Source organism: Eutrigla gurnardus (assembly GCF_963514095.1).
Source record: "Eutrigla gurnardus genome assembly, chromosome: 17".
NCBI classification, from domain to species: Eukaryota; Metazoa; Chordata; class Actinopteri; order Perciformes; family Triglidae; genus Eutrigla; species Eutrigla gurnardus.
The window spans coordinates 17,695,627-17,710,116 of NC_139928.1; the positions used below are offsets into that span (position 1 = coordinate 17,695,627).

At 43.6% G+C, this 14,490-nt stretch overlaps 2 protein-coding genes across 4 annotated transcripts in view; both read right to left on the bottom strand.

Moving 5' to 3' along the window:
- The window catches only part of meaf6 (MYST/Esa1-associated factor 6), an 88,409-nt gene that overhangs the window by 5,341 nt on the left and 68,578 nt on the right, over positions 1-14,490 (bottom strand). The gene's annotated exons all lie outside the window — the stretch shown is intronic.
- Positions 2,466-13,783, bottom strand: tfap2e (transcription factor AP-2 epsilon). Of its 2 annotated transcripts, none has more exons than XM_084032659.1 (7): positions 13,677-13,783; positions 11,361-11,801; positions 9,270-9,324; positions 6,362-6,593; positions 4,876-4,994; positions 4,238-4,376; positions 2,466-3,546 (listed from the first exon to the last, which is right to left on the bottom strand). In XM_084032659.1, exons 1-7 carry the CDS (start codon positions 13,713-13,715, stop codon positions 3,285-3,287), a joined length of 1,287 nt encoding a protein of 428 aa, XP_083888785.1. In that variant the 5' UTR covers positions 13,716-13,783; the 3' UTR covers positions 2,466-3,284. The 2 variants fall into 2 exon arrangements, with proteins under 2 accessions (XP_083888785.1, XP_083888786.1); XM_084032660.1 differs by lacking the exon at positions 13,677-13,783 and adding an exon at positions 12,839-13,087 and having other exon boundaries at positions 2,472-3,546.

The following is a 14,490-nucleotide window of genomic DNA, read 5'->3' on the forward strand; positions in this document are numbered from 1 at the left end:
ATGATGCAATCGTGACTGAGAAAGTCTTACAGCTTATTGGCGACTACTTTCTCAAGGATCTTAGAGAGAAAAGGAAGATTTGATATTGGTCTCAAACCCCTGCATTAAGAGTAGGCTTTTAAAGAAGAGGTTTAATTACAGCTACTTTAAAGGACTGTGGCATATAGCCTGTTAATAGAGAAACATTGATCCGATCTAATAAGGACGTGCTTACTAATGGTAAAATTTAGTTGGTATAGGGTCAAATATATATGTATCAGGGTGCAATTGTGTCAAAAATAAAGCAAATCTTTAATGTATATGTTGTTTAATTGTCCTGGTGGGTGTGAACATGAAATAATACAAAAGAAAGCATTTGGATTCCTCCACACTTTCTCCACTACGATGACTGAAAATGCCACGTTTTCATTCAAGACCATTGTCAGCCATCAAATTCACAACGCTTTATTTCAAATGTATTTGTTACCGTAGTTGGTTTTGAGAGGTTTGCAGAAGGATCAACGTCAATGGCGTTAAAAAATAAATACAATTTAAAAAACGGGAGCTGCTGAAATAGATGGATTTTGACTGTATACAGGGAGTGTCACAGTAAACGAGCATGCTTTTTATACAGCTGTAAATGGGAAAAACCAGGCCAAGTTAGTAACATCACAGCTGAACGTGTGTGTGTGTGTGTGTGTGTGAGAGAGAGAGAGACAGCCCCTGTGTACAAGAGTGTGTGTGTGTGTGGCTCTATCATCGTCTCCACCACAGACAGGTGATTAATAAACATTAAACAATCCCTCCTCTCTCAAACACACCGGAATCTGACGGGAAGAGCAGCATATGTTTGCCTGGAGGCACAGAGAGAGATGGAGAGCGGCCCCGCTGAGTGTCAGATACAGGGAGAGAATAGGAGGAGGGGGGGGGGGAGTTAGGTTACAGAGTGGGAGATGAAGGGATGGTGGGGGAGGAGGGGGGTGACACAGGAGGGTAATGAGATGGGAGGAGAGAGAAAGGGAGATATAGGCAGGTAGAAATGTACGAGCAGACGACACGTGTACGTGTTCGGTCCCTGGAAAGCAGTAATTGCGTTGAGTATCTCATCCCGGTTAAATAAAGTGAAGGACTGAGCCGCCGAGGTGAGAGGTGGTTGATGGGAGAAATGTGGAACAGATGGGTTGAGGGAGGGGGGGGGAGCGGGTGGCTTGTTTGGGCGCTGGGGGTCGCACCGCTGCCTCCGCTCTCTCCCAGGTACAGCGTTCAGGGCTGCAGCTGTGATGCCGCCGTCTCCCCGGGCCCCTGCCGGAGTGCAAAGAGGGGCCCTGACTTTTTTTTTTTTTTTTTTTTTTTTTTCAGTGTTTGAGTGGCCCCTTGGGGTGCGCACGGAAAATTTGTCCTCAGCATATGATACGTGTATGGCCACTAATTTAGCCTCTTGTGTTGGCAAGCTTCAGCCCTGCTGCCACAATTAGACAATTCATTGCTGAGTTGATTAACAGAAATCATTAATCAAGTTTAGTCTACAGCAAAAATCCGTGAGGCTGTATTTTTAGGCTTTGTGCTAAATGCTAACATCAGCATGCTAGTATGCTAACAACGGCAATAACGTACTCATAATTAGCAGGTTAACCGTCTTAGTTTAGCATGTTAGCATGCTAACATTTGTACAGCTGAGTTTTTGGAGATTTTTGTAAAGTTTGAACTGAAGATGAAAAGTTACTGCAATTAATTCCACATATACTACATTTAATGGCAATCTGTTCAAAACTGATGGAGACATTTCTCCCAGCTATCAGAATGTGATTTGAAAAGGGATGATGAGGGTACATCATCAGGGGGAGCATGAATATCTTTTCTTTGCTTTTAGACGATGTTGAGAAATTTCACTGGATAGGTCAAAGTGTTGACCTGCTGATGCTAGAAGGAAAGTGAGAGGATTACCGAAGTCAGTAGGAATCATCCTCTGGGGAACATGAATGTCTTATGGTTCATGTAGTAGTTGTTGGTTGCCATCCCTGAAAATAAAATGACAAACATTTACTGGTTTTACCTGTTTTTTTTTCTGTTTAAAATTAAATTAAATGTATGTTTTGGTTTTGGACTGTTGGTCAGATAACACAATTGCATTCTGGGAATGATTTCAGTATTTCCCGACATTTTATAGACAAAGCATTAACTTAAAAAAAATCGAGACATCAATCAATAGCGGAATTAAGTGATAGTTGCAGCCCTGCCTATGACCTTCCTGTTGAAACCACAATAGACTTTTGCCTACAGGGATCAATAAAAAATATCATTATTGTGACAAATGGAAAGAGGAAGCATTTACAATAAAGGCACAATAAAAGCCCATCGTCACCCCTGGATTTAAGAGTAAGTTGAAGTGGGCGGTTGCATTTAAAGGTACCTGAAGGCACCATTACTTTTTATTGTTCCGCGATCCCAGATGAGAAGATAAAAACACAGTCATGAAACTAAACCGATCAGACCTTAATTCTTTAATAATATATTACATTTATGCCGTAATACAATAATAATAATAATAATAACGGTAATAACATTAAGAATAAACATACACAGAAAGTACAAAATGATTTGTGTTTTTTTTTCCTTAAGTTACCAACACATAGTACTTCAAAATAAAATAAAAACCAAATCTCCTTTAGCTGCCTTTGACTCCTCCTCACCCCGCTGTTAGAGAACTCAATTTCCCATGACCACCCACTAAGAACTACATATGGAAGCTGTGTCCAATCAGGTGGAGTTTAAAAGTCTCCCAAAAGTTCAAGAGGAGCAAAGAGCAGGTTGTTGTCTCAGATATGGCTTTACGACACTTCCCAGATGAGTTCAGTCCGCCCCCCAAAAAAGAAATAGTACAAGTGTATTTGTGTGTGTGAGAGAGACTGATGAAGCCAGGGGTTTCTAGAACACAGATAAAGGTGACATGGTTTTCAAAATAAAAAAGGAGGAGGGGTAAATACAGCCATATGTAGGAACTCATCCCGTTTGTAGACTCCATCATGACACAAACCAGCTACTGAGAAGAGAGGTCCATGCGTCATGTTGAGTGAGGTGGTTGTGGACACACATTACAGTACAGATATCATCGTGACCCCCGCCCTCCTGGCTTCGAGAGGGGCCGCGGAGGTTATTCTGGGAGGTAAAAGTCTCAGTTTGTGTCCTGAGGGCGAAGGTAAAGACGCAGAGGGGCACCGTTCAGTTTTTTTCCTTCCCTCTTTTTCCTCTTCCTCTCAGCCTCTCCGTCCGTCCGTCCTTCAACGCATCGTCACTGTCCTCCCCTCTTATTTGCGGTGCTTCATCTCCTTGTCGTGGTGGCTCTTCCCTCCGCCCTCTCCTTTGTCCAGCATTTTGACCGCCTCCATCAGGTAGCTCTGGAAGGCGGAGAGCGCGGCGCAGATGGCGGGAGTGCCGAAGCCGTGGGTGAGCAGGCTGAAGTGGGTGAGGCTTCCCTGGACGCCGGGCTCCAGGCAGGGGGTGGGTCGACTGCCGCCCAGCGGAGAGCGGTCCTGGGACATCATGTCCACAAACTCCTTACAGATCTCCCTGAGAAGAAGAAAGACACAGTTAGTCTGATACAAACTACATTCAGATTCAGATGAATTATTGTTTGACAGCTCTGAGCTTTTAAATCCTTTCCTGATCCCAACCCCACAGTTTTGGGCCTTTTACCTTGATTACAATAACCTTAATTCTATACCAAAATGTAGTTGTTATAATTGTATTAGCATTTGGGATGGATCTGTTAGTACTAGTACTGTTAGTATTAGTACTGTTAGTACCATCATTCAGCATCCTCGTGTGTGCGTAGGATAGTATGCGTTTTTTAATTACCACGTCACCTCCTGAGTGCCTGAGGACCACGTAACCATGGTAACCCCTTGCTGACCTCATCTTCTACTTAGAGTGAAGTGTTGCAGAGATGCACGCCATTTTCTCTTATGAATCGTCATCGCCGTATTGCATTGTGGGACATTGATGCCAGCCATAGTGCCCAGTGATACTCTACTATTCCACTCCTTAATGGGGTTAAAGCTCCAGCAACTCTGGATCCTACACTTCCCATAATGCAGCTTAATAGCAACTTAGGTCAGACCCTATACTGGTGAACTCTAATGTCTTTCAAATAGAGTTATACAGCCATAGAGGCTGGAATGACTCAGGTGATGTGACATGTGACGGTAAAATCAGTGTGTGCTCTTTTAAAAGGTGCACCGGGAGGTGATGAGGCACTCACTTGGTGGCGAGCAGCATGCTGCGCCGTGTTGGGAGCTGGTCCGGCTCGCTCTGCCTGCACAGATACTCCGCTGTGGCTCTGGCTGGAAACTCTGTCTCACACACATAACCGAAGTCCCTCGCCAGATGGACGGCCTCACCTGGAGGAGGGGGGGGGAGGAGGAGGAGGAGGAGGAGGAGGAGGAGGAGGAGGAGGGAGGAGAGTGAGTCCAGATAAACTGAGTCTAACTAGAACAAAAAGGGAAAGTCTCCTTCATCCATCCACCTAAAAGGTCAGTGCTTCAGTTTAGTTTTCACGTCAGATGATTAACCAGAGACGTGCTTTCAAGCGATACACATTTTTAAAAGACTGCTGCGACGGCTCGGGTCGGGTCGGGTCGAGAGGAAAAAAAACAAAAAAAACTCTGCAGCCATTTTTCTCACTTTCACAACTCAAACAGTTCAGTGCTCTTTGGCTTTGTGTGGCAGCTTTTTCAAATGACACCATCCACGCATGCAGCCACCCGTGCCGTGACTTGTTTATTCACGTCTGCTCATGCGAGGAGATTTCTATGTGCATATGTGTCTCTATCTGTCAGGATGTATGCAGGTCACTGTATGTGTGTGTATTAATGTGTGTGTGTGTGTTTTTATCCTTACCCTCCACTAGAGACGTTAGCAGAGTGACGTTGGCTGCCTTGCGTCGCCCGGCGGGCAGGTTGAGACCAATCTTCTCCAGACGCTCTCTCAGACAGCGGCCACCATTCTTTGACTTCGCCCTGAGGGGGGGCAGGGAGACAGAGAGAGCAGTTTTTAGGAGATGGTCCGTGTGTGTGTGTGTGTGTGTGTGTGTGTGTGTGTGTGTGTGTGTGTGTGTGTGTGTGCGTTTATGTAAGTGAATGTGAAGCTTAAATCCCCCTACAGTATGTTCCCTGTCAACACTGATAGTGTCTTGCATTTTGTTCCTTTGCATATTCTCACCCCTTCCTTTCCTCTTAAATACCTTTGTTCATATCAGTATTTATACTAGTGTTAAAGGACATTTAAATATGTATTTATTTTTACTGAGATATTAGCAGTGACAGGATGTTTAGATATGTTCTGCATTAATTGGAGTTAAAAAAACAGACATTAATCAAAGAAAATTGTACTTTGATTTTCAAATGTAAAAGCACTCAGAGTGTTATATTGTTATATATATATGGCTACTGATGTAATTTAACTACTTTATATACGGTTTGGTGATTTATCTATAATAATGCAGTGTTTTTGTTTGTTAAATCATGATTTTTAAAGTAAATTGAGTAAAAAACGACAATAAATGTTTCACTAAAATCCGGTTAAACAGATAAAAAACAGATAAACAGGTAAAAAGTGAAATAGAAAATACTTCAAGTACTTCAAATTGAAGTGATGTGTTATCAGTGGGGTCGCTGTGTCTCTTTGCTGAGGAGGGTTTTTCGATATTTACTACCCTTTAGATCTTTTAATTATGTTCTCTTAAAGAATTTCTGCCTGAAACCGGAATCATAAAGTTGTTCTCTCGCTCCGAGGCTGTGGTTCATTAAACCACATTGCCTCTCTTGTGATTTAGTCCCATGACCCATTTTGGGTCCTCAGCTCTGGCCCTATAGTGAAGTTAAAGCGCTCTTACTCTGAAAAGCTTCAGGAAAGCAGTTGACAGCAAATAACTTTCACACCGAGAGGTCAGAGGTCTACAAACTACAGCAACAACATATTAAACTATTTTTTAATTAGTAAAATTGTGGTTTTGTCTCATCACAGATACCTTTTACAGTGTGAATATCTCCCATTTTCCCTCTTATATGATGATTTCTTCCTTTACTGTCGTGATCACGCTGTAGATTAACTTCTGGTTTTGCAAGATTGTTAAATAAAAGGCATTAAATATTTAAATTTGAGATCCAGACATATGTTCAGCCAGCTTTCATAAGAGATAACGAAGTATGCTAGATGGTGCTGATTGCATGTTTCATAGTGACAGATTTTCTCTCCTCACTGTTGCTTTGTAACATTTTTAGGCGTTTAACGAGGTGAAACATCTCAGTATGAATGGAATAATTCATTTAAGGTGTATGTTTGTCTTTCAGTGTCGTCTTAAAGGAATTCCCCGTCTCCCTCTCACCTGCGGAGGACGCCGCCCAGCAGAGAGGCGTTGAGGCACTCGGGCGGGGAGAGGCGTCGCTGCACCTCCCCGACCGTCACCTTGTACTTGGAGGTGGAGCTGAGCAGCGAGAGGCGACCCGGGACCGAACAGAAGACCTCGGCCGGGTTGGACACGGATCCCACGCCCAGACCGTCCTTCCCGAGGGACAGGACGGACAGGGACGACCCGTTCAGCTTGGACGGGATGGGAACTGAAGGGAAATGAGAACATTCAGGTTTATTTGCATACAATGCAACAACAAAAAAAGTTTACAGCAACAAAAAACTGGATGCAAAGGGGTGAATAAAGATCACCCATGTAAGACATATGTCTCCGCCAGCGACAGCAGTGTTGTGTGAATGATCCTGATGAATGTATTCAGTGTAATGTTCTCCCCCGCGTCGACAGCTCTAAATCTGGAGCGCCGCTTGTGGACTCTGCTGTTTAAACGGCACGCGGTTACATTTTAACTGTACATTCTCAAATAGCTTGGATTCACACCTCCAACGGCTCCATTCTCACTTTCCTGCACGGCGGTAAACGGTGAAAAAGAGGGGAGGGTTGTTCACCATCTTTGTCGTGTCATCTTTTAAGGAGTTAATTGGTGTTGATGAAATTATCTCTGGAGTCTTAAATCCTAAAATCCACTGAATCTGCAGCTGTGTGGGCAGAAACCCTCCGAATTGAGGGGATTGAAAGGAGTCAGCCCCCCTTTGTGTGTTGGAGCGTGTGATCCACTTCTATACGCCATTCTCTCTCGCAGGGATACAAAGATAAAGTAGAGCTCAACCCCTTGTGGCGGATGCGTCTGGTTTGATGAGCCCGGGGTTTGACATTCCCATGTCTGGAAGTTCTGCCTCCACCTCAGGACAACGGAGGTGAACGCTTTTTTGTTTGTGGTGCTCACAAAATGGACAAATTACATCTTTTTTTATTCATAAAAAAGCTTTCTAACAATCCACAATTTGAGGAAATAGCTCTAATAATGATGGATTTGATAGAAATGTGTTTCTGTGAGCACCAAAATAATAAAAACCACCCCATTGACTTGCATTGTTCTGGTGTGGAGGCAAAACATCTGGATAACCTGGACATCAAAGGGCCAAAGATGGGAAATAATTTCATGTTTTATGATTCGACAGCAGAGTAAATACTGGAATCAAATCATTCCAAACATGTTTGCTTTGTGTTTTTTTTTATCTTTTCATTCGGGAGAACCAGCTGAAAAATGAATGAAGCCAATAAAGGTGTTTCTTCAGAGTGCAACACGTTTCTGTTGTCTCTCCAGTCCTGAGGGATCTGAGGGCCTCTCTCTCTCTTTCTCTCTCTGTCTTTTTTTTTTAAAACGACTGTATATTATCTGTACTACTGTGCAGTGGGACGCCGACTCTCCCTCTGTGGGTGGTGGGTGGCCTCTCTCTACGACGCCCTGCTGTGCAGCGCAGACTTTAAAAATAAAATCTGAAAATCCTCTCATTCACAAGCAGGCGATCATCCAGCCGGCGAGGCCACAGAGCAGCAGAGCTCTCTCTCTCTCTTTGTCGTCTCCCTGCCCCTCCCTCCCTCCCTCTCTCTCTTATCATCTTCTGACTCTTTCTTGTGCCTCCCACTCTTCATCTTCCTATACCCTGTCTCGTTCCTCTCGTCTCCCTATTGGATTTTCTTATTCATGAGGGCTTTAGGTTTGCTATCTGCTCTATAAGTGCTTGCCGGGGAAAGACTCTCGCTGTGGTAATTGATCAATTCGAAAGCGTTTGGCAAACAAGTAGAATCGCTGTCACTTCATCAAATCGCTGCTCGGGTTCGCAAGCGGTTTGAATGGAGCTGGAAGTTCACAGCCTCCTCCTCCTCCTCCTCCTCCTCCTCTTCTTCGGGGACTTGATTTTGGAGAATTAAATGCTGGTTTTTGCTGGGAGACGTCATGGCACGGGGGGGGATTTTTACATTATGAGGCCAGAATATATTGAAAATGTGGAATCTACAGGGGATTTCATTGAAGACACAAAGCGTCCACTTTGTTTAATTTTGGATTTGCTGCCTGTCATTTTATCTCCACCTTGTTTCAGAGCAAACCTCCCTCCCTCTCTGCTGCAGTACTACACACCCAAACAGGCCCGTCTATCACGTCAGGCTCTCTCTTTATTTTGTCTGAAGATATATATATATATATATTTTACAGTATCACGCTCCACCAGCAACAAATCCAACTTGAGTTTTCTAATCGTGCCCCTGTGTCTCCTTGCAACTCAGAGTCGGTAATATTAGAGTGATCACACTCTGCAAATTTCCCCACAACTCCTCTTTTTTTTATCATGTTCCCCTCCCTTTTCTTCCTTGCCCCACTTCTCCTCTTCACTCTAATCCCTCTCTCTCCCTCTCTCTCTCTCTCTCTCTCTCTCTCTCTCTCTCTCTCTCTCTCTCTCTCTCTCTCTCTCTCTCTCTCTCTCTCTCTCATATGACCATGAACAGTTCATTAAGAATGTGTGCCTTTGGGGTGAAGTCTGCAGCTGAGTATTAGAGGACTTCTTGACTTCAAATGAAATAGCAAAACAGAATTATTTATAGTGTGTGTGTTTGTGTGTGTGTGTGTGTGTGTGTGTGTGTGTGTGTGTGTGTGTGTGTGTGTGTGTGTGTGTGTGTGTGTGAGACTGGTGTTGGAGTGCCCCTAAACACAAAATCCCCTTCAGCATGTATAGCACAATTATATAGGTGCACACTTAGACACAAATGTGCACATACACACTCAATCTTTCTCTTCTCTCTGTCACACTCTCTCTCTCTCTCTCTCTCTCTCTCTCTCTCTCTCTCTCTCTCTCTCTCTCTCTCTCTCTCTCTCTCTCTCACACACACACACACACACATACACAGAGCTCTCTCCACCTCTTACCTTTTTTAATGACAGAGTGGTCGAGGATGCCCAGGGCTGATCCTTCCTCCATTCCCTGTGTCAGACAGACAGACAGTCACTATCATTTATCCACCGGCCTCACATCCAAACACACACACACACACACACACACACACACACACACACACACACACACACACACACACACACACACACACACACACACACACACACACAGCCTTTCTCTCTCAGGCCAAAGCAAGATGGACGGTCCAGGTTTCTCCCCCCACACATATGAACAACTATCCGTATCAGAGCAAATAACAACAATCTGTTACTCTCATCCGATTTAATTTCTTCGTGCAGAATTGATGGTGATGATGGAAGTTATGACAGATTATTTAAACAGTCCACTCGTAAATTCTGCACAGCTTGATACAGAATTACTTGAATGTTTTCAATTTGTAGAATCACATGAATGTTCATTTAAAAAAATGCTATTAATGAGTTAAATGTTTGGCTAATAAATCAGAAAAGTTGCTTTTAATTTTTCACGAGTGCAAATCTACTTATTGACTAAAAAATACAATTAAATGAAAGGAATGCTGTCATCATTTACACTGTTTAAAATAAGGAAGGAGCAGTTTATTTTTTGCGCACAATTGTAGTATTTCCAATATGTAAAGATCACAACATTTTTTTTTACTTTTGTTTTTCACTGCAGCCATATTTATTTAAAAAAGCCGTTTGATTCAATAATATTAATAATAATAAAAAACCGAGGTTGGAAGAATAAAATGAAAGTCCTCGCAGATTATTTGATCTTTCTATTCAGTGAGGATGGAATTGTCTTGATTCTCGGATGTCTCCTTTGTGGTGAATTTATAAGAGGATTCAAACGCGAAGGATATAATCCATTAATCAAATAAAGGTCCTTGTCAAGTGGGAGCGTTTAACAGTAACATGCCCGGGTTGACTCCTTGCCTGCGTGGCGCTCCTCTCAAACGTTTCTTCTCTATTAATGACCGTGCTCATCAATTGGTCTCGGTGTGTGTGCGTGCGTGTGTGTGTGTGTGTTTTTTCTGCGGGGAGGCAACAAACAGCGTCTGCAGCTGCACCTGCTGCAGGGAAGCTGACTGCTCAATAAACCATAGCAACTATTCTTCTCCCCCCAAAAAACCTGCAGGAGGCAAGAGGCTGCAGAAGCACTTTGTCTTTGTGCGAGACGTCGACTGCGTGAATGAGACGTGCAACTGTCAGCCGGATAAAACCAAACTAAACACAAACGTGAAGCTAAATAGACCAAAAACATTCATATAGTCAATATAAATTTGATCACCTCTACTGTATATATATAATATGAAAATGTCATAATGAAATACGGCTATTGAGATCAACTTTACCGTAAAATGTATGATAGACTCGAAACACAACTCTGCCTCAAAAATAAAAAAATAATAATTTTAGAAAGAAAAAACTATTCAATAGTTAATTTAAAATCTAATACATTATTATTTTTTATTTGTGAACAAATTTAAAGAGACAATATAATTATTTTTTTTGCATAAATCGTTGCAGAATGTATATTTCAGACCTGACATCTCACTCCAAGCGTTTCATTTTTTAGTCCGTTTTATTTCTCATTTTCATTCCACTCATCAAAAACTGCTCGTGTGAATTTTTGTGCGAAATTCAGAGAAAAGAAGCAAAAAGGCCCCTAGGAGTTTTTGTTGTTGTTGTTGTTTTTGTTTTAAAGAATAAGATAAATAAGAATAAAAGGTTAAACATTCAAAATGAATGAAAATGATGATTAATATGTGGTGGTCTTTAATTAAAAGTGTTTACTTAAAAATCAATTTGATTAATGTGAGCTATTCACGATTTGTTTTGTTTTGAAAGAAACGGAAGATAAATTGCCTTAAGGCTCCCTTTAATTATGGGGGATATTTTTTTCCTCACTTTCCCCAGTATATCAAGTTATTATAACGGTATTGTAGTAGAGAAAAATAAAGCATCAAAGTGCCCCACATATTTAGCTCATATTTGTGCGCATTGATTAGAGACTTTTACGCACAGATTAGGGATTTTACGCACGATGGAAAGCCAAAAGTGTTGAAATGAAATAGTCACCTGAAGATCGTCGAGGCCGTGATGTCCCATGTGCATCCCGAGAGGACCGTCCCCGAGGGCGGCGGCGCCTTCACCCAGACCGTGCAGCAGCCGGGGGACAGCTGCATACTCCCGCCGGTGGTCGAGGCTCAGAGCCCGGTGCGACTGTGAAAGGAGTCCCCCGTCGTCGGAGCGCGACCTCTGCGAGTGCCACGCCACTTGCTGGTGCTGATGGATGGAGTTGATGGAGGTGTAGGGGTCTGACAGGTGTGAATATGAGTCCTGGCTCTGGGAGTACGGCAGGGAGGACTGGGGGTAAGGGGGAGGGAAGTACGGCGGCTGGAAGTCAGAGGCCGGAGTGTGGCAGAGCGGGGGAGCCGAGGAGTAGGCGGCCTGGTTCAGGGAGGAGAGCTGGGAGAGGCGGCCGCTCGGCGAGGAGCCGCTTAGTCCGTCTGCGCGGTCCTGCAGGAAATCACAAAAGTTTGCTTCATGGCAGCAGCGGCAGTGGCAAAGGTATTATTACATCAAATGTCTCCAAAAGTTATGAAATTTATTTATTTTAATAACTTAATATAAATATAAGGACTGATCCAATGCGACAGAAAAGCACTTTAACACAGAAATGAATGTGTTTTCCAGTCTGAGGTGATGCGCGGTGGCAGAAGGAGCCTTTGGCGTCGTCGGTGTCAGAAAGGTCACGGCCACCAAGACGCGGCGGCATAGGACAGGTAAAGCACAGCGCTGCTCCGGGAGGGGGGGGAGGGAGGGGAGGAGGGACTCCCGTCTGTAAACAATCTGTCACCGTGTCAACAAAAACCCCTCTGACCCCCCAACACCGAACAGCAAAGAGGTTGGAACGGGATTCCAGTCTGACTTAGTCCACTAGCCTACATATCCGCTCACACTCATCCTGGTCAGATTCGATTTTTCTTCATTTTTTTTTTTTTAAAGCTGGGTCAGAGAAGATCAATGCTGTTGTGCAACAATGTCCATTATGTGTCAGGGCAGAGAGGCCCCTTAAAAGCGGACACATATGTGACACACGCCGTGCGCGCTCCTTCTATTTAGATTTCTGTACTAAATAAACGTTTTAACGCTCCGCGGGAGAGATGGACTACACATGTCCCGGCATGTCACAGCTTTTTTTTACTGTCAGTCGGTCTCACTTGCTGTGACACCGCGCAGACAAAGAGCGGACAGATGCGCGGAGACGGCGCTAAACTCCGCGTCACAACGGCTCACCGGGGAGAACGGACACTCGGACTCTTCTCCCGGAGAGACACCCGATCAGAAAATGGATTTAACCATCCTCACGGGCCTTTTACACTCCGCTGGCTCACGCGTCATAATTAAGTCTTTATCTGGACTCACATTTATCTGAAATTGCTTGTTTTAAGTGATGATAAAACATCACGTCCTTCCACACACAAATTTCCTCAAATTGATTTAATCAGCAGTCAATAAAAGCTTTAAAATTAAAATGCTTCCATCAAACTCACCATAGCCGAATAGGTGTGGATTAACATCTGGGCCACTCTGGGTTTCCCCCCAAATGTTAATATTCAACAGGATGCGCGGGGCTTCCAACGACTGGAAGATGTCACCAAAATGCTCCCGAGATGTAAATCCAGGCAGCTCTCACCGGTCCATTCAACTCAAAACGCGTTATTTTACTTTTCCTCCCGTGTCTTTGCGCTCCACGGAGCTCTTTACGCACAGATGAAGCGCTGCTGTCAGATACGCACACGCGCGCACAACACACACAGAGAGTCCTACAGGCTTCTCCATTGAGCGCACTACTTATAGGTTTTGTGCGCGCACCCGGCAGAATGAGGGGAGGGGTCGACAGGGTCCACTTCTCTTAAAGAGATATTTTCATTCAATTAGCCCTCCGTTAATTCAAACGCACGCGCCGCACTTTTACATGTATTGTTTGTTTGTTTTTTAAATGCCACCGAATCATATTTAGGATTTTACGCACCAGAACTATAAAACATAATTTCGTACGTTTGTTTAAGGAGAATCTTAACAAAATCAAGTTAAAGGAAGAAAATCACATTCTGACATTTTCAGCTAAATTCAGACGCTTTTACGCACGAGTATCCGGGGCCCTCAAGTCAGAAATCCTGGATCTTATATTCAATAAAGCAATTTCCTTCAAACATTTTCACACGTTACATAACCGACAAGTGCATTTTTTTTTCTGTTTTTCCTTATAAACCAAACCAAAAGGGCCTCCACGTGCAGCCGTTTGGCACAACGGTAATGGACTTCTAGACTTAAAGCAGCCGAACGATCGGATGAGAGAAAAACAACTCGCTGAGGTGTTTCTTTTACCTGCAGAAGGTCAGTCTTGGTTCGGGATTTCCAGAGCATGGTGGTGGCTCTCAGTGTGGCTGTCACGCTGCAGCTGAGGGGTTAATGTGACGCGGCGGATGGAGAGGAGACGGGCTGAAGGTACAGAGAGGAGTGAGTTAGTTTGAGAGATGATGCAGGAGTTTGTATGGATGGATGTTGGGGAGGAGGAGGGGGGGAGGAGGGGGTTCGCGGGTACAAAGGAAAAGAGGGCGGGAGGTGACAGGAGTCGTGGAGGGGAGGGGGGACTGAAAACTTTCTTTCCACGCTGTGTGTAATGGATACGAGATGATGGATGATGGAGAGGTGAATTATCAAAAGGCTTCCATCCAAACACCATCACGTTTTTATTCAAGTTAAAATGTATCTAAATATTTGCAGAACAATACATATGAACTAAACTTCAATATTGTTGTCATTGCTTTTAAACGAGATCACTATATTAATAATTTAAATGTCATACTGGACCATTTGCTTTGCTTTTTTGGTTCCTTTATCATCCATTTCCCTTTAACATTCCACTGAATAAAATTACCTGACATTTCCTAAAGTTGAACCAGGAAACAGAATTAGGGAGGGGGGGGGGGGGGTCTCTTTACATTCACACCTCTGTGCAAATATCCAGACATACAGATGGAGGCAGAGCGTGAAGAACTTCAAGGCACATTAGAGCCAAGCAAGTCTAAGTGCGCCATCTTGTGGTGGTTCATATAAAAGAAGTGTATCATAAAAGAACAGTTGTGCACCTTTAGAGAAGCATGCTGAGAAGTCCGGGTTTGTAGGATTTAAACACGTT

Excerpts from the sequence above, each read along its gene's own strand:
- tfap2e (XM_084032659.1), bottom strand. The coding sequence starts at position 13,715 with ATGCTCTGGAAATCCCGAACCAAGACTGACCTTCTGCAG. Across the intron at positions 9,325-11,360 it reads ACGGCCTCGACGATCTTCAG|GGAATGGAGGAAGGATCAGC; the intron begins GTGACTATTTCA and ends TGTCTGACACAG. Across the intron at positions 4,377-4,875 it reads GCTAACGTCTCTAGTGGAGG|GTGAGGCCGTCCATCTGGCG; the intron begins GTAAGGATAAAA and ends CCCCTCCTCCAG.